The sequence below is a fragment of the Podarcis raffonei genome, chromosome 10 (genome assembly GCF_027172205.1).
Source record: "Podarcis raffonei isolate rPodRaf1 chromosome 10, rPodRaf1.pri, whole genome shotgun sequence".
Taxonomy (NCBI): domain Eukaryota; kingdom Metazoa; phylum Chordata; class Lepidosauria; order Squamata; family Lacertidae; genus Podarcis; species Podarcis raffonei.
In genome coordinates, this window is record NC_070611.1 from 70501608 (window position 1) to 70528302 (window position 26695).

A 26695-nucleotide genomic window follows, 5' to 3' on the forward strand; every position below is an offset into this window, starting at 1 on the left:
TGCGGAAAGCCTGGTCTGATTGGGAGTCTGGAAAATGGAGAGATCCCCTTTGGAGGAGATCTGAAGACCTGAGGATTACAAATTTGTTGAAGGTGAAAGCTGGAGCTGTGGGGACATTTGGATTTGAAAGAAATTTGAAACAAGAGTTGGAGTACCCCATAGGCTTTGCTTTTAAGTACGGAGGACTGGCTAGAAGCAACATGGATTCTGTTGGGCCGGAGCCCCTCCGAGACTTGGGGCTTAACATCAAGGACTATCAAAGAGACCGGCAGAAAGGAACTGAGAGAGATATAAGGGCCTCGGACGTGAGATCTCCAGGCTAAATAAATAACATAAAGAATGATGGATATGGGTTGGGGACTGGAACCGGGAAAAGGGTGGGTGGAGGTTGGGAATCCAAAGGGTACATAAGGATAATTTGCTTTGTTTTGTTTGTTTTATATTTTGTTAGTGGTAAGGAAATTGGGTAAACCGTGGAAGGGAAACTTTGGTCGACTTTAGGAAAAAGGTTTAAGAATAATCAATGAGGTATAAGTATTGATGTGTAATTTTAATAAGGTAAAATTGGTTTTTTCTTTTTTAAATTAATTGAAAATAAGGCTGTTAAAAATAAATTGAGGAAATGGAAAAAAGAAGTAAAGTAAAATAATAGTATGTTAGAACAAATGTTTAAGTTAAGGTGAAGAAATAAGTGAAGGACTTGCTGAATTGACAATTTAAATTGGAATACAAGAAGGGGAGGTGTGAGGAGGTCTGAGAAATAAGGTTGAGGAAAATAAGTATCAGAAACTTTATGTGTTTTTTCTATTTTTCTGTTTAGTTTTGAATATTATGTATTTTTGTGTTGTTTTTACTTTGTTTACTTTTTGTTTTTGTTTGTTGTGTGTTTCTTGAAAATACCAATAAATATTTAATAAATAAAAAAAAAGAGCGGTAGTCTCGTAATCTGGTGAACCAGGTTCGCTTCCCCACTCCTCCACATGCACCTGCTGGGTGACCTTTGGCTAGTCACACTTCTCTGAAGTTTCTCAGCCCCACTCACCTCACAGAGTGTTTGTTGTGCGGGAGGAAGGGAAATGTTAGCCCCTTTGAGACTCCTTCAGGTAGTGATAAAGCGGGATATCAAATCCAAACTCTTCTTCCTTCCTTTGATACCAGAACTCTTGCCAGTCACATAAAATGCTCATAACATAAAACAGCATATATAAATGCAGAGAGATACACTCGTTTGGAAAATTGCCTGAGATAAATAAGAAACTGTGCATGAAATCAAGGAAGAGGTTGGACAGCGGCACCAAACCCAGAGTAAACATTGGTTGCGTCTCACACTCAGTCAATTACTCATCACTTGATGACTATCAGCTGAATATGTGAAATGTATTACTCTCAGCTGAAAACTTGTGTTTGAGTTGGCATCAGGTGATATCATAGTTCTCGCGGCAGTGATTCATCTAATAGCTCGTTTGCACAAAGAAGCCATCACTTGATGCTGTGGTCAAGTTTCAAACATGCATGCCTAAGGGCCTTTCCGTACACTGAACAGTGGGAACCCTGGGTTTCCCATTAAAGCCACAGTTTTCAGGCACCCTGCTATGGCTCCCTAATGAGGGGTTTTGTATGAAAAATGTTTGCAAGCACAAGTTTACATTGTTCACACTTTACATTTTTTCCGGTTTTCCAAGTACTTTTCAGTGTGAAGTAGAAGGCCAGTAGAAGGACTTCTGTGAGTCTACAAGTTGCGAAGCATCTGCTACTACGTAGCTTCAAGTTTCCAAGTTCCTCCTAGCTCATAAGGCACATAATTATACTAGTTATTTTGTGGGCTTTGTTTTTCAAGTAATGTGAAATCCGACAGCAAATTCTTGCAGAGACAAAAGAAAGATTCATCACTTTTCAAACAAAGCTAGATAAGTTATCTTTTGAAGCGCACACCCACACACCCTGGGCACAACTGAGAGGGAGGATTTTGCCAAGAAAAACCAAAGGTGAAATTGCACAAGCGCTATGGTCCCAGTGTTCATTTCTAACATGTTGGTGCTAAATAGCATCTAAGGAATGTGAAGTCTGCCAATTAAAAAAACCTCCCTCTTATTTTCTGCGGCAGAAAATAAATAACGCCTTTTGAGTTTAAAAGATTACACACTTACATGACCACATGGCTGTACTCTTGAAGATTCAAAATTTTGTGGAATCTTTGAGATGCTTTGATGAGTGGGATATAATAATAATAATAATAATAATAATAATAATAATAATAATTTATTATTTATACCCCGCCCACTCTGGGCAGCTTCCAACAAAATATTAAAATACAGTAATGCATCAAACATTAAAAGCTTCCATAAACAGGGCTGCCTTCAGATGTCTTCTAAAAGTCTGGTAGTTGTTTTTCTCTTTGACATCTGGTGGGTGGGTGTTCCACAGGGCGGTGCCACTACCGAGAAGGCCCTCTGCCTGGTTCCCTGTAATTTGGCTTCTCACAATGAGGGAACTGCCAGAAGGCCCTCGGTGCTGGACCTCAGTGACCGGGTAAAACGATGGGATTTGTAAAGAGGCTTTAATGGATGTAGTCAGTAGAATAATCAAGCAGGACTGTAGGGTTCAGAGCAGCTCCGCCAGGGCCCCGGTGTCACCCTACCCACCCACCAACCAACCACCCAGTAAGTCGGGAGCTCATTGCTTTTCCAAGCATGCTGTTACTCACCTGAGACCCCACCACTGCCACCCTGGCCGTCTATAGGCATAACGGATCAATCTGTTGGGTGGCCAGTTTTATTGGGAGGTCTAAGACTAAGATGCACACTTACTTTTCAAGGGATATGTGGAAAAATAGAGGGGGTGGCGGCTTTTGCCATTTCTAACCCTCCACTACAAATTGTGGAAGCAAATTCCATAGTTTAACTATGTAATATGTGAGGTATTTTCTGTTTGTCTGTCCTGAATCTCCCAATATTTAGCTTCATTGAATGTCCCTTAGATCTAGTATAATTTAAGGCACCTCTATCATGTCCCTGCTTACCGTATAATGGCAGGTGTTGCACCTGACTTGATTAGTAATATAGACAACGCAGACCAACTTAAAACTTTGCCCCCAACTTATGGCAAACCTGTAGTATAGACAAGCCCTCAACCTCTAGCAAAAAAATGCCACCTTGGTTTTATTTCCCCCCATTTATTCATGGGGACATACCACTCACTTTAACTGTTGTTGCAAAAAAATGGAAACTAAGATTCTCAAATCCTGCATTTTTGCGCTGAAGGCTATACAATATGCCCTGTAATGTAGAAAACGCCATGAAGCCTCCAGATCCCTTGACAGTAAATATGTAGTTAGTATACTTCATTGCCAGCTGTCCGATTCTGGTGACATTTCAGTGTTGACAGAATATCTGTCCAGTATAAATAATAATTTGACCTTAATAACTGATCATGAAAAAATTCCAGAAAAGGTCAGCCAGATGGACTGAGATGCAGACGTTAAAGGCCTTGAACAGACGTAGGAGGTTCCTTCAAATATGTAATTTGGAATCTTTGAGACCTTCATGTGGTCAGAAGATGTTCTGTGACTATATTTGCTGTTGATTCTGACAGCTGCTAAAGCTGCCTGGGTTTTGACTTCCAGTCTGGTCTCCATGCCCCACACGCTTCCCCCTGGGCACATGTCTGCCCATTGGCTCACTCACTCTTCAGAAACACCTGGCAGCTTCCAACAGTAGAAGAGGACTAAGAAATATGCAACACTTTCTCTGTGACTTTTTGTTCCTTTTGTGAATGAAGACGCCAGTGGCATTGCAAGAGGTTGCAAGGGGCTTCTCCACCAATGGCTCCACCTGAAGGCTTCCAGCTACATGGAGACTCCTTTGTAGCTACTTAACCTGCATTGAAATTGGCTTACAGTGCAGTGGTGATGCAAGTCGGATTTTAGGTGGGGCTAAGGAAGATAATCTACCTTTAACATGGCCTAACAATGCTGCCATAGATGTCACTTAAAGGTAAAGGTTAAGGGACCCCTGACCGTTAGGTCCAGTCGTGGATGACTCTGGGGTTGCGGCGCTCATCTCGCTTTATTGGCCAACATGACTAAGCCACTTCTGGCGAACCAGAGCAGCGCACAGAAACGCCGTTTACCTTCCCACTGGAGCGGTAACTGTTTATCTACTTGCACTTTGACATGCTTTTGAACTGCTAGGTTGGCAGGAGCAGGGGCCAAGCAACGGGAGCTCACCCTGTCACGGGGATTCGAACCGCTGACCTTCTGAACAGCAAGCCCTAGGCTCTGTGGTTTAACCCACAGTGCCACCCGCAGCGCATGTTAATAATAATAATAATTATAATAATAATTTATTATTTATTATTTATACCCTGCCCATCTGGCTGGGTTTCCCCAGCCACTCTGGGTGGCTTCTAACCAAATATTAAAAACAATACAGCATTAAACATTAAAAACTTCCCTAAACAGGGCCATCTTCAGATTTCTTTTAAAAGTAAAATAGTTGCTTATTGCCTTGACATCTGCTGGGAGGACATTCCACAGGGCAGGCGCCACTACCGAGAAGGCCCTCTGCTTGGTTCCCTGTAACCTCACTTCTCCCAGTGAGGGAACTGCCAGAAGGCCCTCGGCGCTGGACCTCAGTGTCCGGGCTGGACGATGGGAGTGGAGACGCTCCTTCAGGTATACAGGACCGAGGCCTTTTAGGGCTTTAAAGGTCAGCACCAGCACTTTGAATTGTACTCAGAAACGTACTGGGAGGCTTTCAGGACCGGTGTTATATGGTCTTGGCGGCCACTCCCAGTCACCAGTCTGACCAGTCATGTTATGTTTTAAGTGGACAAAATGAAGATGGGCAAAATGAAGATAGATTGCCACTCTGTTCTTGAGCACCACCAGGCTTCACATTAAGCATTTCTTTTGTGGTGCCAAAGTTGCTGTTGGATCTCTCCCCTTTATTGCCAAGGAGCACTTTAGAAAGATGACTAGCTTCTGAAGATGAATTACCTCCATTCCAAGTTAATTTCTGTTTCCCAGCAGGACCCCAGCTGAACCCCGCTGGGTTTGGAAATGCCACTGATTGGGTAATGGATGAGTGCTTTGCGGATGGCTGTGCCCGCGCTCGCCTGGTGCCAGCTTAGGCTTCCCCGGTGCCCTTCATTTCCCGCTTTGCAGCCAGCCTCGCTAGAGCTAAATGGATTTTTTCACAGGACAGTAACTTGACTGTCGTTAGCATGGGGGAAATAATGTATGAGAGCAAGACAGAATTGAAATGCTTACTCTGTGAAATCCACAACTGCCTGGGAGTTCTGTAGAGCAAGATCGGCAGGAAGCCATCTGCACTGGTAGCAGACATAAATCAGGAAGGGAAAAGGCCAGTCCGTCTATGGGCCTTCTTAGAATAGCTATACGGTTCCATAGGCACCGTTGGCTCAGACCAGTGCCAAAACTCAGGACATTTCGACATACTCTAAGGAGCATAAGAGTTGCCCCACTGGGTCTACCAAGGTCCATCTACATAGATACACATTCTGTTCCTGAAAGATTTCATGGGCTTTTGTTTCTGGACTCTCGTTATGTGCCTCAGAGTCGGAACTGTAAGCGGTAAATATTTTAAATAAACAAATGGCAAGTCAGATGCCCTGGGAAACTTGGAAGCATGGTGGTAATCATCCTTTGCTTCATCCCTGGCATTCAGTGCCTTTGAACTTTTGTGGCTACCAGCTTTGGAGAGGTTAGTTCTGAGCGAAAATCCTACCTCAACTTCCATAGTGAGTTTGGCCTCCGCAGTCCCGCACCACCCCATTTGCCAAGGAACACATCCAAAATTTAAGTCAACTGTGCTGGCTGGGGCCAATGGGAGTTGTAGATCAAAACATCTGGATGGCAGAAGCTTGGTGAAGCTGGTCTAATACTTTTAAAAAAGAAAGTAAGAAGCCATGGGGTAGGCTCAGTCAGTGGGATCATGGGTTCCAGCCCCATGTTGGGTGAAAGATTCCTGCCTTGCTGGGGGTTGGACTAGATGACCCTCATAATCCCTTCCAACTCTACAATTGTATGAATCTAAGTGAGTTCCACAAACTGAGTCGTACTGTGTGAAGCAATTTTTCTGCTCTTCAGCCTACTGCCTGTCCATTACAGTCCTACATTTAATATTTATTCTTTCCACATAAACCTGTATCATGTTTCTCCCTCGGTAATCTCTTTTAAAAAAAAATAAAAAATAGTACAATATTTGCAGCCAGTCTACAACCTGGAAATTCAGAGAGCAGTAACAATTTGCTAGGGGGAGAAATACTGATATTTTATATATATATATATATATATATAGAGAGAGAGAGAGAGAGAGAGAGAGAGAGATGAGGAAGACACCTCTCTACTGTTTTCTGCTCCTGCTTGTTGAGGCAAACCTATCCAACCATGTAGATGCTGACATGGTTTAATCTAGTTTACTGTTAATTTTAACTATTTATAAAGTGTGTTGATCATTTTTTACCTTTTTTATTGATATCCTTGTATTTCTTTTAAACGCCTTAGAGGTTTTATTACAGTCAAGAGGTATATAAATTTTGTTAAATAAGCAAATAAAAAATAGACTGCCTATGTGCATCCAATCTTGCAGCGTTATAGCTGGCAGTGACCCTCCAGGATCACCTAATTCCCAGGATTCTGGTATGTGTTGCTCGTACCTTGATCTCAGTGGCCTGCAGACCACTCTTATGGCCACTGCAAACATTTTTTGTAGTGTTTTTCCTGCAAATGAGCTTTTGCACTACCACACACAAATTATAGGTAAAGGTAAAGGGACCCCTGACCATTAGGTCCAGTCACGGACGACTCTGGGGTTGCGGCGCTCATCTCGGTTTATTGGCCGAGGGAGCCGGTGTGCAGCTTCCGGGTCATGTGGCCAGGATGACTAAGCCGCTTCTGGCGAACCAGAGCAGCGCACGGAAATGCCGTTTACCTTCCTGCTGGAGCGGTACCTATTTATCTACTTGCACTTTGACGTGCTTTTGAACTGCTAGGTTGGCAGGAGCAGGGACCAAGCAATGGGAGCTCACCCCGTCGCAGGGATTCGAACTGCTGACCTTCTGATCTGCAAGTCCTAGGCTCTGTGATTTAACCCACAGCGCCACCCACATCCCTTAGTGTTTTTCCTGCAAATGAGCTTTTGCACTGCCACACACAAATTATAGAGGCTCACTAAATTTCACATCAGGAAAATAATCCCAGCACTACAACTGGCACCCAAGTATGTTTGAGTGCCAGATACTGGGGGTAGGGGAAACCAAAGCATTGGATTCCTTGAACCCAGGTGGCTGAACTCAGGCTGGGCATGTTACCCAGATAGACTGATGCAGATGTTGTGAAGGCAATTTTGCCTCTGGTGCTATCTTTCCTAGCAGTATTCACACCAGTGTTGAAATCCTGTCAATCTCTGTGAGTATCACAAAGTAGTATGGCCTTAGGCTCCAAGAGAGGGCTGGGGAAGGCTGCTTGTCTCTGCCTATAATGAAATGACCTTTGAATGAATGACAAGTGTGAGGAAGATTGGAAGAGAAATTAAGTGTGCTCTGTACCAGAAGCCATCCCATTCTGCACCAGCAAGCAGGCCTTCCCGCCTGGATTCTGGGATCAGAGTGAATTTTGCATGTGCTGCCAATTCTGTATGTATTCAAATAAAGTGTAAACGATAATGATGACAAATTCTATGAAATTACAATCTTGCCCTGTTCCTCTTTCTGTTATTATACATGTAGATGGGTGGTACACTGGGCATTGGTTTAGAGTAAAGCAAGTCCACCCATGTTTTAAAAGTTCCTGTTTCTTTTCTTTATTGTAGCATCCTTGATACAAATTTCCAGTTCATTCTTATCAAAGGCTTTTTCCACATCCAGGAAAATAAAGGCTGGTAGTTGTTTGTTTATTACATAGTTCTGTTCAATCCACTGCCTTCTTGGCACTAGATTGTAATTTTCTGTTTCATATAAACATTGTTTGGTCCTGGTGTATGCATATTGGAATAATATTGTTTAACCTGTTTGCCAATAGAGGGCTCCATATTTTTACATCTTGATTAAGGAGGGAAATTGGTCCATCTGATTGTGGAATCGCCAAATCTTTCCCTGCTTTTGAAAGTACTTTTGCAATCACTTCTGACTATGATGTTGGCAAATTTCCCATTTGCAAAGGCTTATTTATCATTTTCCCGTAAGTGCTTTTTCCCCACAAAAGATTTTTAAAAACTCAGCCCATCTGGTCCTGATGCTTTGTTATGAAGTCAGCTATTATCTCATTAATTTCCTTTTCCATTATTAGGACTCCCAACATTGCTATATCTCCATTAGTGACTTTGGGCACAGTGATTGTAGAAAATATTCTATTATCTGTTTTCTTGATGGGTGTTTCCTGGTACTTGGTAAACTTGCCATGTTCACTTATATCTTGTGAGGTTTCAACTGTTTAGTTCTTATACTTAATTGATGGTGTTAGGCATGGCACTTGTACTCTTTTAAGTATGTTGATAATGGCGTTTATCAATGCCATTGATAAACCGTTAAGTTTTGAAGGTTTATTCCCATATTGAAGCCATTTTTGTTTGATATTCTTAGTATATTTTTCTACTTTACTCAGTTGAATTTGTTGTTACAATGCTCTTAAGAGGTTCAGTTGTTCTCCCCTTCCTGTTTCTGTTCATATTCTTTTCCTGGATTTTAACAATAAATTCTTACGTTGATTGGCGGCACTTCAGAAGCCCCAAGCATACTTCTCCTGAAGTCTTACTATGCAGCAGGATTTCAAAGCTGAGGGCAGGGCTCTTTGCAAATCCTTCAAAGGGGCTTGCAAAGAACTTTGTGTGCACTTTGAATTAATCCATTGATTTGGGGGACTTCAAAGCACCGTATCATGTGAAGCCCACCTGCCAAATTTGGCCCAGAAGGGATGGGGCAATAGGGACCTGATGTGCTGACCAAAGCCAGTTTTCTCCCTTCTCTAGTTCAAGGGGCCTCCATAGAGAAGGGTCTTTGGCTTTGGGGCAGCCTTTCAAAATGGCCGCAGTTTTCCTCAGAGCTGTCCTTCAGACTTCAAGCTCTTGTTTTAATTGAAGTTGCAGAAGCGTCTGATGTTTTTCTCTGCTTCAAAGCAAGGATTGCAAGCTCTAGAAGTCCTTTTCTGGGCCCAATATCTGTAGCCAAGAGATAACGAGAGATAGTTATGGATAGATAAATATAATAGATATTGATTAATCTGTATGATACAGTACCAAAAAGCAGAATGGGTGCATAAGAAAGATTATGGACTGGCAGGCCCAGTCACACACTTGCAATCTAAAGAGAGATACAACACGTAAGGACGAAAAGGTAGAAAATGGAAGGCATGCAGGAAGCAAATCTTACAGGAAGGCCCAAGTAAGAAGATGAGTCCTGTCTCTCTCCTGGGAAATGTGGAAAAGAGTAAAGCAGGTGTCAAAGAAGGGCTGTTGCCCCGTGGTAGAACCTGTGCTTTGTATGCAAAAGGCTCTAGGTCAGGCATGGCCAAACTTGGCCCTCCAGGTGTTTTAGGACTACAACTCCCATCATCCCTAGCTACAGGACCAGTGGTCAGGGATGATGGGAATTGTAGTCCCAAAACATCTGGAGGGCCGAGTTTGGCCATGCCTGATTCTAGGTTCAATCTGTGGTATCTCTAGGCAGGACTGGGAGACCACGGTCTCAGATGCTGAAGAGCTGCTGCCAGACAATATAGACAATACCGATCTAGATGGATCAACGGCCTGACTCAGTATAAGGCCATTTTCTGTGCTCCTGTGTGTCAGGGTGTTCCAGTGGTCAGTAGCAGCTCAGGAAAATGCCCACAGACAGGGCAGCTGTGGAAATGCTGAGCTTAAAATGGAGATCAGTGGCAGATGAGCAAAGAGGAGGTGGAGAAAGGAGGTAGGAAGGAACAAAGTAATAGAGACATTTAAGGCCAATGGTAAACGCCATAGTTGATGTTGGATTTGAATTTAGGTCTCCCCAGTCCTGGTAGTGTAACCAAAATCTTAGTTTCCTTAGAGTTTACACAGTTGAATTTTGTGTCGCCTACTTTGAGGGAATAGTCAGTTTGTGTGAATTAAGTTATGCAAGGAATATTTGTGATGACACTAACAAGGATTTGAATCCCCTTTTGCTTTTCCTCCTAAGTGTGCACTGAAAGGACAGGAAAAAATCCACCTTTCTGCCACTTTTCAACCACCTTCCCTGTAAATATATATCAGGGTGGCTCAACTAATCTTTAAGTGATGTTGAGTTTGCAACCTGGGTCTGTCTCCCAAAGCCTTCCCTCTCCCCAGAATAGCAGTTCCCCTGAATAGCTCTTATAAAACATAAGAGCTCTGCTAGATTAAGCCAGAGGCCCCTCTAGATTAATAATAATAATAATAATAATAATAATAATAATAATAATAATAATAATTATTATTATTATTATTATTATTTCTATACCACCCTTTACCCGAGGATCACAGGGCAGTTTTCAATATGAAAACACAAAAATACATAGCATAGTAACAAACAGAAACAGCCCTCTCCTGGTCTTTGCTCCCTAACATTCAAAGGTATACTGTCTCTGACCATGGAGGCTCCATTTGGCTGTTACTGTTAATAGGCGTTGACAGAGCAACACTCTGTGCTAAGTTTTACAACTGCTGCTTTCTTAGAGGGGGGCATCCCTCTCCCTCCCTTTAGCTGCAGCCTCATTTCTCTGTGCTACACCCTGAAGGCACAGGAGGAGCTGGAGCTAAGCCGATTTGTAGAGAATCTTGTCAGCCTAATTGATTACTGTGCGGTACACGCTGCTGACGACAGGTGAAATGGCGTGGAGTGGAACAAATCTGTATGTATCGCACATTCCCGCTGGGTCGGGCCAGGGCTCCTTCTTCTGACATGTTGATTTATATATTTGCAGCTCCCTTCCCTAATGAATAGTGCCCCATCACGGGTCACTGGAGCCCCCTGCTGTATAGACCCCATCAGTGCCACATCAAGGGAATGAATCATGCTTCCCAAAGCCTTATGCTGTGGATTTATGCGCTTGAACACTTGCAGGAGGCTAGCCAAGGAAAAGTAATTAAAAACCCCAGATATACACAGGACACTGACACAAACACAATCCGCCAAATGTCCCAGCAGGAAAATTACACATACACGTATACAGGGTGCTGGGTTCTGCAAAATTTTCATCTCTAGTTTGCTTGAATTTTAAGATCCACCATCATGGTAAAGGACAATATCTGCGAGGCTGAAATACTTTCATCTGGCCTACACAGATTTGTTGTGTGATGGACACCAGAAGTCTGCATACAGGATCAAATATCAGAAGTTTCCTATCTTCCATGGGCCAGTCAATCCCTGTTTCTCTTGTTTGGGCAGATGTTATCCAGGAAATCATTTCAAAGCATGATACATGCGCTCCAGACAAACAATATTTTCAATATTGCAACGTTCTTTATTTTTATTTTTCCTGTGTGTGGTCCTCCTAATTTTAAAACCACAACAACCCATACCTTCCTCCTGTGAAGTCCCAAGCAATTTGGAACTCAAATACTTAAAAGAGCACCACCCTTGGTAGCAACCATCTCGGGCCCTACAATTGGCAGAGGAGGCCCTTGTTGGTGGTACCACAGCTGGGTGCTGCCTGGTTGGCACTGACTCATTGACAGGGCCTTCTTGGTGGGGGTTCTCCATTGGTGGAATGCCCTCCCTGGTGAGGTGTGGTCTTCCTCATTAAGGAGCACGTAAGGTAAGATCCTGCTGGATCAGGTTAATAGCCAGTGTAGTCCATCATCCTGTTCTCACAGTAGCCAACCAGATGCCTGCGGGAAACCAGCAAGCAGGATTTGACCACAGCATACATAGATGCATGCATGCATACACCATTGTATTTACATGCCGCCTTTCCATAGTGAAAACCATGCTCAAGGCAGCTTAAAGGTAAAGGTAAAGGGACCCCTGACCATTAGGTCCAGTTGTGGCCGACTCTGAGGTTGCGGCGCTCATGTTGCTTTATTGGCCGAGGGAGCCGGCGTACAGCTTCCGGGGCATGTGGACAGCATAACTAAGCTGCTTCTGGCGAACCAGAGCAGCGCATGGAAACGCCGTTTACCTTCCTGCCAAAGTGGTACCTATTTATCTACTCGCACTTTGACGTGCTTTCGAACTGCTAGGTTGGCAGGAGCTGGGACAGAGCAATAGGAGCTCACCCCGTTGCGGGGATTCAGACCTTCTGATCGGCAAGTCCTAGGCTCTGTGGTTTAACCCACAGCGCCACCCGCGTCCCTCAAGGCAGCTTACAACATGAAAAAAATACATATAATAAAAATAGTCATAAACAATAAATAAAACATATCGGAAGGTACACAACCAAATTAACAGTTTCCACATTAAATCTTAATAAGATCTAAAAGATACAAAAAGTATTGATGGCAGCAACAACCTCCTTCTAGGCTAGAATGCCTTCTTTGGTTGGCAGCAGCTCTCCAAGGATGGGTTCGGGCATAGGAGGGTCTTTCCCATAACCTCCATCCGGATCCTTATAAAGAAATACTTCCAGGGTTGAACCCTGGTCTTACAAAGCAGATGCTCGGCCACTGATCAGTAAGGTAAAGGTAAAGGGACCCCTGACCATTAGGTCCAGTCGTGACTGACTCTGGGGTTGTGGCGCTCATCTCGCTTTACTGACCGAGGGAGCCAGCGTACAGCTTCTGTCATGTGGCCAGCAAGACTAAGCCGCTTCTGGCGAACCAGAGCAGTGCACGGAAACGCCGTTTACCTTCCTGCCAGAGCAGTACCTATTTATTTACTTGCACTTTGACGTGCTTTCGAACTGCTAGGTTGGCAGGAGCTGGTCCCGAGCAACGGGAGCTCACCCCGTCACGGGGATTCGAACCGCTGACCTTCTGATCAGCAAGTCCTAGGCTCTGTGGTTTAACCCACAGCACCACCCGCGTCCCTCCACTGATCAGTAGTCACACTCAAAACATTAGTTTTATCTGCAGTAGAGATCTGACCAGTGGTGTGCTCAAATCCATGACAGTTGCCAACTGAAGGGCTTCTGAAAACAAGGAAGCTTGACATTTGGTCAGTTTTACCTTCACTGTGAGTCTGAGAAACCAATGACAGGTGTTCGAGTTCATAAACCTAATTTCTTTTTTGACCAGAGCACATGCAACCCAAGACTTTTGTTTTCGGATGCATCATCTCTCACCCTTACTGTAGCATCTGGTGACTTTCATTGGGGCAATTGTTACAATACAGTGGTACCTCGGGTTAAGAACTTAATTGTTTCCGGAGGTCCGTTCTTAACCTGAAACTGTTCTTAACCTGAAGCACCACTTTAGCTAATGGGGCCTCCTGCTGCCACTGCGCCGCCGCTGCACAATTTCTGTTCTCATCCTGAAGCAAAGTTCTTAACCTGAGGTACTATTTCTGGGTTAGCGGAGTCTGTAACCTGAAGCATATGTAACCTGAAGCATATGTAACCCGAGGTACCACTGTACTAGATATTCCTCCAGGGACAATTGAACATGACATACAAACATGAAGTTGGATAAAGAGAAGATGGAATGTTTTGAAGGACAGTAGAAGGTCTCTGGGTCAATCCCCAAAAGGACCTGTTGAAACCCAGGAGTGGGATCTGTTAGTCCTTCTGGCTGGGGGCTGCCATGCACAGATTGTGATTCAGTCCAAGGCTCAGTCCCATCATATATATATATAGTGTTCTGGCTGACCAGGTGCTTGACCAGCCCTACCTCCTTCAGCCCCAGGCAGCCTCTGAAAGCAGGAGCTTCCTCAAGCCCCAGGTGGACTGAGGCAATGACCGAGGGGACACCTTCAGCTCAGAAAGTCATGAGTTGTACAGGGCAGCTGTGGAATATCAGTCGATGTGCAGAGCTGAAGTGTTTTCCACCACCCTATATTCCCAGCCAAGGACACTCTTTGCAAAGTGCCTTTGACGACTGTCAAACTTCCCTCGGAATAACGTGCCGCACATGCAAAGGGCCGGGTTGCAGCGCTGAGCGAGGGGGAGGCTTCCTTATTCTTTTTAGCAGCTTGGAGAGCAGAATCAATTCCTGTCACTCACCGGTAAATCTGCAGGAACAGGATTATGGATCTGGGTCCTTCTTGCAGTACTTTAATCTTAAAATCAATGCTGAGAAGGAAGCCAGGCTTGGGGGAAGGTAGCGGAGAGGCTCCAGCTTTGACTCTGATGAGGTTTTGCAACTTCAAATGCAAAAAGTGTCCAACTCGCTTGCAAGGGAGGCAGGGAGAGAATGCCTCACCTGTCGCAGTCAATGGAATCAGCAACACGGAGGACTTTAATTCAATATGTAAACCAAAGCAGGGCTTGGGAGATGCTTCAGCCTCTTGCTTTTAAGTGCACCGCTCAGAAAATAATCCTGCTATTCTGTGAAGCGAAATATTATTTTGCAGCGTGTTAAATTGGTTAGTAATTTTTAAGGTGCCACAAGACTCTTGTTTTTGCTGCAAGAAGCTAACACAGTTGCCCCTCTGGAAGCTAGTTTTACCTTTCGCTTTCTTTCCTGCACCCATCAGTGGGGCTTACACGAAAGAGAAGTGTGCAGATACCCAGACAGCGTACAAAATGCTGTAATAGCAAACCAGCTGCATTGAGATGACTTGTGGGGATCTTGGCTTGAGCCACTGGCTCTTCAGGGCCAACACAAATTGAGAAAGGGATGTGGAGGTTCTCATAGAAACCAACTAAAAAAAAAATGCTTACCTGGAAAAGATATAGAGTAAAGCAAAATGATTGGGGGCTGGAGCACTTTGCCAACAAAGAAAGGGCGGTGCGTTTTGGGGAATGGGTTAGTTTGGGAAAGAAAGAGAAACCTTTTCTCGCAGTGACCAACCAGATGCCTATGGGAAGCCTGCAAGCAGGACCTTAGCCCAAGAGTGCCTGCCCTACTTGTGAGTCGCAGAAACTGGTATTCAGAAACATACTGCATCCAACAGTAGAAGTTGTACACAGCCATGATGATTAGTAAACATATCCTTACCCTCCATAAATTTGCTCTGAAGGAGAGGATTGGCGGCCATCACCACCGTAGATTCCGGCGTATTAGGCGACTGGATGTATTAGATGACCCCCCAAATTGGCAGCTGCAATTTGGGGGTTCGTCTTATAAGCCCAGTCGCCTAATATGCTGGGCAGCTCTGCGCCGGGAGAAAGCCGCAGTGGGCGGGCTCCACGCCGGGCGACTCTCTCCCCGCGCGGAGTGGAGCCTGCCGCTGCCCATACCCGGCGTATAAGACGACCCCCGACTTTTTAAACCTCTTTTCCGCGGTTAAAAAGTCGTCTTATACGCCGGAATCTACGGTACATCTTGTGAGAGTGAATCGGTTAATTCAACTATATTCTGCATGAAGAAGTACTAAGTACCCAAAGTTGAAAACAAGAATCTTACGCCATTGTATTGAATTGTTGCGTTTAATTAAGACTAACTGTGGTGTTCTTGGTTTGCTTGCTTGTGCCAAATAAAGTTAGAAAGGCTTGAAAAATGTTTTACTTGGCAGGGTCCCACCATGACAAGCCTTTAAAAAACTTCTTTCTTTTTTTCTTTCTTTCTTTCTTTCTTTCTTTCTTTCTTTCTTTCTTTCTTTCTTTCGGCAGAGCACAGTGATTGTGGAAAAGACCGTCCAGGACCTCATGAATTTGATGCACGACCTAAGCGCCTACTCTGACCAGTTCCTCAACATGGTGTGTGTCAAACTCCAGGAATACAAGGACACCTGCACTGTGGCCTACAGGTAAGGCTTGCTTGAGGGCCAGGTAGCACCCTTCAGGTCCTTCCCTTCAAGGACGGACTGAAGCATTTGGAGGTTTTCTTCTTTAGGAGGAAAAGGCAAATAAGGGAATAAGTTTAGATTTATTTTACCTATAAGTGTATTTCTACACTGCCAACTCATTCAAAAAGATTTCATGGCAGTGTGCAATAAAACCATTAGGACGTCCTAAAATTGTAAAATACAGACTACCGCTGTATTGTAATTTGTTTTGACTGCTTTTAATACTGAATTTTAAAGTGCTGTAGCGTGCCCTGGGACCTGTTGGTGATGGATGGGTTTAATGGTGGCGGTAGGAGGAGCAATGCTCCATCCATGTAATGCATAATTAAGGCATACCTTTGTAGTAAATAATGCACAAGAGAAGACAGTAGGTAAACGACTTAAAGCAGGGGTACAGCTACAAGGATAAAGGTGAGACAATAACTAGCCTATTTGCACATACATAGTTAATACCCCCAGTCCCACTAATACAAAACTTACCTGTCCCCCTGCTTTAAGTTGTTTACCTACAAGTGAAGTTACAAGTGAACTCTTTATTTATTGCATTTGCAGTGACACAATTAGGTCAGCCCTCATTTCAGTGTCCAATCCCTGATTACAGGAAGAGGAGGACATAAAAAATCACAGAACTTGAAAAATACACTACTTGATCTACCAACTCATGCTAGGTACAAATAGAAGTCATTATACCCTTTATGTGATTGGAAGAGCATAATGGGGGCACCAGATGTTCTCCTAACTCATTGTGAGAGAGGGAGAGAATGTGTATAAGAAACTGCATGGTGCTAGTTATTTATCTAGCCCTGCATGTCTTTAGCGTTTCCCATCCCAGTTACCCAGAACCCGTTAACTGGAGGTGCCTCTTGAACCTTGGATTGTGCTCCTGCATTCTGATTCATAGCCCATCATCCTGTCATTTAAAGCTGCCTCGTGCTGAATCGGACCACGGGTCCATTTATCCTAGTGTACTCTGATTGGCAGTGGCTCTCCCAAGAGCTTGGCCAGGGATTATTCTCAGCTGTCCAAGCCTTCCTGGTCGTATGAAGAACTCAAACTCACACCTCCAGTCCTGCCAAAGGTTTTAGTGCATTTATCAGATTAGTAAAGTTAAAGGTAAAGGGACCCCTGACCATTAGGTCCAGTCGTGGCCGACTGGGGTTGCGCCGCTTATCTCGCTTTATTGGCTGAGGGAGCCAGCGTACAGCTTCCGGGTCATGTGGCCAGCATGACTAAGCCGCTTCTGGCGAACCAGAGCAGCGCACGGAAACGCCATTTACCTTCCCACCGGAGTGGTACCTATTTATCTACTTGCACTTTGACGTGCTTTCGAACTGCTAGGTTGGCAGGAGCAGGGACTGAACAACGGGAGCTCACCCCGTCGCAGGGATTTGAACTGCTGACCTTCTGATCGGCAAGCCCTAGGCTCTGTGGTTTAACCCACAGCGCCACCCGCGTCCCATCAGATTAGTACATAAAGGATTCAGCAGGTGCATGAGAGGTTAAATGCACCTCTAAGTTTAAGCTAAGGTGTTGATCCTACACTTCCCTTTTGAAGTGTGACCTGGGCACAGCTATTTGCATGGCAAGCAGTTGGAGTCTCATGGCTGGAGAAGCAGCAGACACTCCTTGTGGTTTGGCTCATGAAGTTTGTTTATGCTGGCATCTCCGTGTCTGTGGTGCCCCTCTGTCCTAATGGCCATGTTTCCCGAGGGCGATGTGCTACATCTCCATGCAGAGTATTAACTAGGGGATGTGGAGGTCAGCCCTAGGATTCCAGCAGCTATCAGAAGTGGCAGAGAAAATGCAAGGACCATTTAAGGGGTTGGGTGGGAGAAACACAGACACCACAGACTTGAGGAGGTGGCATTCATTGAAGAACAGAGCTGTCATCTTAAAACTGATACCGGAATCCACCCACCACCACTATCTCAAAGCAGCTAGCTATGCAATTTTTCCTGTTCTGGTAATAGGGTTAATCATCACCACCAGCACGACAATCTAATAATTGGTTTTTGGCTCATTGGGCCACAGACAGAGCCATCTGTGTTGCTGTGTTGTATCTGGCTCCCAGGAGGGGGCTAGGAAAGGGGCGTAACAGACAAACAGGTGACAGGGCATTGCAGAGAAAGGCCCGATTCCCTTCACGGCTCAGTGCGTTGAGTGCATAAGACATCTGCTTGAGATGGCATAGCAGCTCCAGAACCTGCACTGCTTCCAAAATTCAAATGGCTGCTAATAACCCCTGGAAACAAAATAGCAGAGTGGCTCGGGACTTTGATTAGGGAAGATCTGGAGGCCGCTGGGGCTAATTGAGCCTCAGGTATTTAGTGACAGAAGCACCCCAGGAGTCAGCGACAGATTTCACTTTCAGATTCAACATGATTGAATATGAGAAATTCATGCTCATCCACAAATAAAGCAGGTCTCTGGCCCCAAACACATAACATGCACCAAAGCATGGAGTTGCAAGGAGGAGACCCTAGCTAAGTGGTACAGTGTCTGCTGTGTGTCCAAAAGGTCCCTGGTTCAGTTCCTTTTATCTTCACCTAAAGCAGGAAGCTTGGCGTGCTCTGGTCCATGGGGTCACGAAGAGTCGGACACGACTAAACGACTAAACAACAACAAAGCAGGAAGCATGGAATAGGAGGGTACCATGTTGACTACTTCTTTATCATAGGAATGCTGAGGGTAGATCTCACCTTCAGAGACACATTTGTACTGCCGTGCATTACGTCAAGCCAGTGTGGTGTAGTGGTTAGAGTTTTAGGGGGGCGGGTGGTCCTGTGGGTTAAACCACAGAGCCTAGGACTTGCCAATCAGAAGGTCGGCGGTTCAAATCCCTGCTACAGGGTGAGCTCCCGTTGCTCGGTCCCTGCTCCTGCCAACCTAGCAGTTCGAAAGCACGTCAAAGTGCAAGTAGATAAATAGGTACCGCTCTGGTGGGAAGGTAAACAGCGTTTCCGTGCGCTGCTCTGGTTCGCCAGAAGCGGCTTAGTCATGCTGGCCACATGACCTGGAAGCTGTCTGCAGGTAAACGCCGGCTCCCTCGGCCTATAGAGCAAGATGAGTGTGCAACCCCAGAGTCGGCCATGGCTGGACCTAATGGTCAGGGGTCCCTTTACCTTTACTTTTACCTTTACATTACGTCACCCAAACTGGAATCCTTGAGGAGACCAAAAGCACGACCTTCCATCATGCAGTGGGACGATCATTTGCTCACCCCATCAATCCACACAATCCAGACCAAGGTTTGCCACAGCTGATCACATAAACGGAGCAGCTTGCTCCAGGTGGCACAGGCAAGGAATGACAAAAGTGGGGTGGAGTTCTGAATTAAATATGGCATCCCCACTGCTGTGACAAATAACTATTTTATTGTATTCCATCCTACATGGCATGGTGACTTTCCAGGGCTCTCCTTTTCATTACTCCCTTCTTGAATTATTAGATAAAAGTTTGAAAACACAGAGAGAGTATTGCAAGGGCTTATGTCTAGGAGGCACATAGGATAAAATGAACCTGAGACTATAATTCTGAGATGCAGGATTGAGAAGAAAACAGTTGTATTTGTTAGACTGTGAAATAAACGCCCCAGAGTAGTAGCAGCCTCATTGCTGTTGTCATTTCAGACTTGAGTGGTCAAAGCATACTGGTTAACGTAGTCTAGCAAATAGGCCCTCGATGAGGAGGAAATGGGGGAAATGACCAAATTCCTCTCTTCCTTCAAAAATAACTATGTTTTTCTGATATTTTTAACAGAATACTAGGCAGAACCATTGGATTTTCTACAGTCTGAGCTGGAGGGCTATTTGTTGTTCAAGACAGCTTTTACTTTTATCTGCTTTTCAATTTTGCGTTGATTTTTGATGCAGCTCAGGGGTTGATAGTTTAGGAAATGGGAAAGCACATTGTTCCAGAGAGTAGTGAAGTCTGAAATGGAGATTTAGGCTCTGGGATCCTGCAGCATTTGAAAACTCAGACTGCGTCATTTTGCTTTTGGCAGATTGAATTTAGAAACTAAGAAGTATCTCCCACTGAACCAACCTGTTGATTAAAACCCTTTACAACCTTTTGAGGTGCAAATAATTCTTCATCAACACTGCTGATTTTCAGTTATGCAGAGATCAGAGTTGATTATAACATATATTAAGTAAAATAGAAACATCGCTACCTGCCCCCGCCCCACTCACCTTTCCCCCCTCCACCTCCCCCCCTTTTCTCCCTATTGTAACACTAATGTCTCAACAAATGAAACTGATCTGTAAAAATGTAACTTGGAATGAAAGAGAGATTGCTCAAACTTTGTTAACCAAGAAAATCTTTAATAATAATAATAAAAGAGTTGATTATAATTGTCTCTACGGTATGGTATAGGGGCACACTTTATTCCACAGCCTGGGCACCCTTCACATTTGAGTGATGGTTTATTTATTTATTTCATAATGTGAGCTGGAATATCAAATAATCAGGAAATACACCTCACCTCTTCCTTACATCACCATTTCTCATTTGATGTAGGAGCATTGTTCAATCTGATGAAAAGCTGGTCATCAGCGCATCTTGGGCAAAAGATGACGATATCACCAGACTCCTGAAGTCTCTTCCAAACTGGATCAACATGGCCCAGCCCAAGCAATTGCGACCAAAGAGGGAGGAAGAGGAGGACTTCATAAGGTAAATTATTCCTAAAATGATCCTAAATGGTAGTGGCGACAACAGGTAGCCTTGCCATGAATGGGTTGTCTTATCTTTCAGGGCAGACATGCGTAGCCCTCAAATTCCTTTGAATGTGCAGGATGAATTTCTTCAGGGTTGCCTGTTGCCAGGAAATAGATCTGAACTGTGGAGGGTTCCCTTTGGGCATTGTAAGTTACTTAATAATGTGTGTTCCTTTAGTGGATGACTCAGTGTTTGACCGCCTGACCCCGTGATCAATTTTACTAGCCTTCTCTGTCCAGCCGCCCAGCCGCTCCCTCTGGGACATCCGAAAAAGCCTGTTCATGAGCTACTAAGTTGTTTTAGAAATCCCTCGTGATGAATGAGAGGCTTGTTATTACAACTTACCGGAATCCATTAGGAAAATTATGTTAAGGAATTCTTCACCCTTCCTTGTAGTCTGGAGCCAGCCTGGCCGAGCTTTGAAATGGGTCAAACTCCTTCACATGAATTAGAAGAAAGCATGGATTGTTTCATTGTTGTGCCACTTATTCTGTTCTATTTTTTGCAACTCAAAATGATATAACATGCAAAAAGAAATATGCAAAAAAAGTGCTATCTCCATCTTGACAGTACATACACGTTAACTTGCTGCAGGTATAAATTTTGTAATGAAGTTGTGTCTCCTCCTCTTCTTCTTCTTCTTCTTCTTCTTATTCAAAACAACACATTTATTCAAAAGTTACACTACAGTTTTGTCCACTGCCATAATACTACAGAACGATCTCTCCAATCTTGTTTTGACCTCCTGTTGTTTGATTCTTGTTTTCAATGTCTGGCCATGAGCTGCTTCTAGTTGAATAGTGGGATCAAATAATTTAAAATACATTAAACTTCAGTAAAAATGAGTCGGATCCAGACTTAGTTGTGCTTTAGTCCTGTTGAAATCAGTGAGGCAAGTGACTCACGACTAGCATTCAGATTATCCTGGTGTCTGATCTTTTCTTACTCTGTACAGATCTAGCCTCAAAACTCCATTGTAACGTCGCTGGTTGCACTGATAAATAATACATTCAGGTTATTCCAGTTTCAGGAATCAAGAGCACCTGACAGGCTGATGTGGGAGCAGCATGGGCTCAGATGGACGTGTAAAATCCCATACCAGGAAAAGCCCCCCAGACAAATCTGACTGAGAAAGTCCTTTTCTTTACACTATTTTTAGGTTCTGTGTTAATTTTATACGTGCCTTGTGTTTTTCTTGTTCTAGAACCGCCTTTGGCAAAGAATCCGAAGTGCTCATTGGGAACCTGGGTGATAAACTGATTCCCACACAAGAGATTCTCTCTGATGTCAGCGATCTGAAGGCCTTGGCCAATATGCACGAAAGTTTGGAATGGCTCTCCAGCCGTATGAAGGCAGCTTTCTCCAACCTTCCAGTGGCACAAAGTGAGTTATCTCTAGACAAATAAATCCCTCTTCTCCCAGGCCTTTGACTAATTCATGGGTAGGCAAACTAAGGCCCGGGGGCCGGATCCAGCCTTCTAAATCCAGCCTGTGGACGGTCCGGGAATCAGCATGTTTTCCATGAGTAGAATGTGTCCTTTTATTTAAAATACATCTCTGGGTTATTTATGGGGCCTGCCTGGTGTTTTTACATGAGTAGAATGTGTGCTTTTATTTAAAATTCATCTCTGGGTTATTTGTGGGGCATAGGAATTTGTTCATTCCCCCCCCCCCGCAAAAAAAATATAGTCGTCCCCCCACAAGGTCTGAGAGACAGCCCTCCTGAAAAAGTTTGCTGACCCCTGGGCTAATTAAACAATTGATGTCCTTTTAAACTCTGGGAGGTGTTGTTTTTGTTTGTTACTACAGGGAAGGGTTGTAGCTCAGTGCATCTGCCTTGCAGAAGGTCCTGGGATCAGTCCCCAGTATCCCCAGGTAGGGCTGGGAATGAGAGCTGCTGGCAGTCAGTGTGGACAATACTGAGCTAAATGGACCCAATGGTGCAACAGAGCACAAAGCAGCTTCCTATGTTCCCAACACCTTGAGCTCCTCAGCTCCAGCAGTTTCCCTGGCTTGGTCAGGATTTTGGGTTAAGACACTCTTCTTAGGGCCCTCATATTTATGGGACCGCCTCTCCCTGGTATGTCCCGCAGAGGACCTTAAGATCCATGAATAACCATAGTTTAGAGGTCCTGGGTCAGACTATCCTCCGCCAGGGCCAGGGCCAGGGCCTTTTTAGTGATGGCTCCGACCTGGTGGAATGCTCTGTCCCATGAGACTAGGGCCCTTCAGGATTTAACCTCCTTTTGCCGGGTCTGTAAGACAGAGCTACTCCACCTGGCCTTTAATTTGAATTCAGCCTGATCTTTTATTTCCCATCTCTTTCCTCCCCCTCCCCTTTTACGAAGATTACCTGCTCTGGGACCCCACAGCTAATTCTCCCCTGGCGTCCTCGCTGGCCCAAGTGGGACTAATTCAGCCAACTAGCCCTGGTGACTATCTAAAGTTTATTGGATGGATTTCCCCCAAATTGATTTTTGAACTTTGAATTTTATTGCTATTCATGCTTTTATACTGTATTTTATGCTGCTTCTATGTTGTATTGTGTTTTAAATTTTTTGTTAGCCACCCTAAGCCTAGTTTTCTGAACCGGGAAGGGCAGGGTATAAATAAAAAATTATTTATTATTTATTTATTATTCTTTTTTACAGTATTTGTACAATATACAAACTGGGCTGAGTGACTTTATAGTTAATCTGTCAAAGGCCTCCCCTTCTTACAGATAAAAATTCAATAACCTTTTTTTCTGTGTCTGTGCCACAATTATCACTCATTTAAAACCAGCCCAGCTAATGGAGTGTTTTATCACACCCCACAGTCTCTCCCTCGTTCATTATTTAGTGTTTGCTAAGCTGATGGCACTTCCACAGCTCTCCCCTTATCTGTGCTTCTTCAGAATTGGATTTTTGTATTTTCCAAACCAGTCAGATATGACACAGTCATTTTTGTCTTCTCCTGGTTTGTTTTTCCTCTTCCTCTTTCTCTTCCCCCGCCCGCAAAGAATGCAAACTTTACTCTTAGCAATAACTGTTTGGATGCCAGGGTTGTAGCGTGTAGCTAAACTCACCAGAGTGCTCAAGCAAATTCTTTTTCATTCATTGATTTCAATTTTGCGTTCACCACTTCCTGAGAACTTGGGTCTGGTGGTGATATTTGAAAACAAAAACTATGTCAAAGAGCTGAAGTGTATTGAGTTTATGGCGGAGAAGCCTCTGCTACTGACTGGCTGAGCAGGAGTGATGTCTTCAAATGTTCAATTGCTCAGGAAGCAAAGCAGCTTGCAGGCCAACAACTGTGAGGAAAGGGTAAGCTGTCATTTTTGCTGGGAATAAAACTTCTTACAGATTCAGGCTAGAGACTTAGAAGAGGTCCCAAGGAGTAGTGAAGATAAGAGACCAGGAGGCTGAAGGCAGAGGGGAGAATAAGATGTAGACATTCCACAAGCAAATTAGGTTGAGTACGGAATGAGTAGAAATTGAATGTGCAACAGTCTAACCCACGTAAGCTTTGTGCAAGCAAATCAGAGCTAAAGTTCAATAAATCTAGGCTAAATGCAAGCAGCTTTTAAGCATTTCCCTCTTTGTTTCATGAGTGTGTCGTGCTATCTGCAGACTTTGGAATTCTGTGCTAATACAGCATTCAGAATATTGTCCTTGTGAATTGCATCTGTATACTGTGGGGATCTCTTCTCTCCTGGACTAGCCTTTCGCCTTCATCTAGATTGTATTTTGGTGTGGCACCTGACTGTGCAAACACACAAAGAGTGTGAGCTGAGCACAGTGTTTCCCAGATTTCTAGTCACTTTTTCAGAATTAAAATTGGCAGCATGGTGGAAAGGTATTAGAAAAGCAGGCGGTGATAGGAATTGCAGGGCTCTTCCTCCAGATTTGTAGCCCTAAAATGCAGGCAATCTTGGAGGCTCAATACCAGAGACACACAGACACCACATGGTGTACAGAGACACAACTCAACATCTTTAAAGGAGAATCAGATTTTGACTCTTGATCTCACAGACCTCTTGCATCTCTTCTTTTGGGGCCTGGGACACTAGTTTTAAAATTACCCTTTAGTAAATTTGAGCAGCCAGTTAATGCAGCGTGGGGAGAGAGAAAGAGGGTTAGCACAAGAACAGAATTGCCTTTTCTCCCCAGAGAAACCGTCAGGAGCAGGGTTGGGGCAGTTGCTTCGCATGGCGTGTTGATATGCATAATCCTGTGTATACCCAAAGATTTATTGTGCCCAGCATAATCGCTCTTTAGGAGTGTTGTCTCTGTCTCCTGTCCCTATTTAGGGGGGATTACAGGTTGCTTCAGGTTAATAAACCTTGAATATTTCTTGGTATTTAACATTAGCTGGCTGGCTACCTGAAAGCTTCCCTTTCTAGACTTCCTGTTTTTGAGTGCAGGTTCGTTTTCTGAAGATCTGGGAAAGAAGGGCTTGTGCAAAAGTTCAGGCTGTGTGCCGAGAATAAGTCCCTACAAGAAACATGATGAGTTGGCTGAAGTGACCATTTCCCTTTCCTCGCACAGCCATTTTTCCAGTGGGCAGCTAAGCAGCAGCTACTTAGCACCTGTCCACAACTGCTCCTTTACCATGGTGTGCTTCCATGCTAGAGAATCCAAAGTGCAACCCTAAAACGCTTCAAGGTGCTATCTTGTACCTTCACATTGTGGTTCAGGGCCATAAGCAGTCTGGGGAGCCCGATAGGCAAGTGGGCAGGGACACAAGGCTGACTGCTGCCTGATCAAAACCTAAGCCAGACTCAGGAGCTTCTGTTGTTGCTGGAACTAGAGGGAGCCACTGTGGAGTCAGGAGGACATCTTAGGCCCAGGAATGCTTCATGCAGCAGAGCATAGATCCAGAAGTTCCCAATTCTATCTCCAGACTCCTGGCATTTCTAAAGAAGGGGCAGTGCGTGGCATTAACATGCTTTGTGTGGGCATACAGATCACCCTGGAATATGTTTGTTTAAGTCTCCATTCAGTATGATTTTTCCACCTTCTGGGATTTCTAAGCCCGTTATGTGAATGTTGAGGCACTGATATCAAGATTTAAACCAGCACAGCTAAATTCACCAAGAGTGGTGCTGGTGGTGGTGATTAATTCATGATTTGGGCTGTGTTAGGAATATTCGTGGATCCTCGATTCTCTTTTTTATATTTTCTGATATCAGATTTTGTATTGCAAACCACCAATAAGAATCTGCAAAGCCAGGTGCCCCACTTTGGGTAAATGTTCTTCTACTGTATTATTTTGTTTTTAAGAGATTTGATAGCACAGCCCTTTCCACCCAAACTCAGCCCTACATCAGCTAAAGGGGGAGTTGGTTCTTCAGCTGGTGGATTCGTCTTTTAACCAAGAAACCATCTTCCTGCCCATCCTTGTGCAATCAAGGCCCTGATTATGTTGATTGCCTCTGCATTAATAAGCACTGATCATCTGGTGTGTGTGTTATCTGAAAGAGGAGCACATCCAGAGCTGTTAGCTTTTTAAGAGTTTGCTTTGAGTCCTACTTTTACCTCATCTGGCTGAATTAATATTCTTCTTTTTTGTAGCAGAGGCTCCTTATCAGTAGATAATTGTCAGGGGTGCTTCTCAGCCAAAAGAATGCACACGGCAGATAGTTAAGTATTTATTGTCCAAGATAACACTTAACAATTGCTTCTACAGCTCTGGAAATCTACGCACACCAATCTAACAACTAGACTGCTATTCCCAGGTCAGCAATGTATGGAACAGTTGCTGTAACAGGGGACCACTCCCCCTCCAGCAGTTAATGTACCCCCCAATGGTCTGCATGCATGCAGCCGGAGACTGTGCCTGTGTGGAACTTCTTCTGTTCATCCTTTTTCAGTCCCCTCCTGGTTCTGTGAGTCAGTGGAAAGGAGAGGGTGGGGAAGCCCTTCACTTCCTCCTCTCCTTCCATCCTCCAACTCTGAAGCTTCCCCTGCCTGAGTCTTGCCTCCTAGCTGATAAGGCCCCCACAAACCACTGCCCTGAGTCAGACTCCAGCCCCCCTGCCCCTGGTGCACACTCGCCAGCAGCCTGCCAGTCCCTGACAAGAAAGTATCAGGAGAGATGTTGCTTTTGGATGTTATTGTTGTTTAGTCGTGTCCAACTCTTTGTGACCCCATCAACC

At 44.4% G+C, this 26695-nt stretch overlaps 1 protein-coding gene across 1 annotated transcript in view; it reads left to right on the forward strand.

The window, feature by feature from the left end:
* The window catches only part of EXOC4 (exocyst complex component 4), a 356086-nt gene that overhangs the window by 278218 nt on the left and 51173 nt on the right, over nucleotides 1–26695 (forward strand). The window contains exons 12-14 of the mRNA XM_053405737.1: nucleotides 15662–15798; nucleotides 20356–20511; nucleotides 21761–21939. Of these exons, the coding sequence (XP_053261712.1) occupies nucleotides 15662–15798; nucleotides 20356–20511; nucleotides 21761–21939 (472 nt within the window). The remainder of the gene's footprint in view (nucleotides 1–15661; nucleotides 15799–20355; nucleotides 20512–21760; nucleotides 21940–26695) is intronic.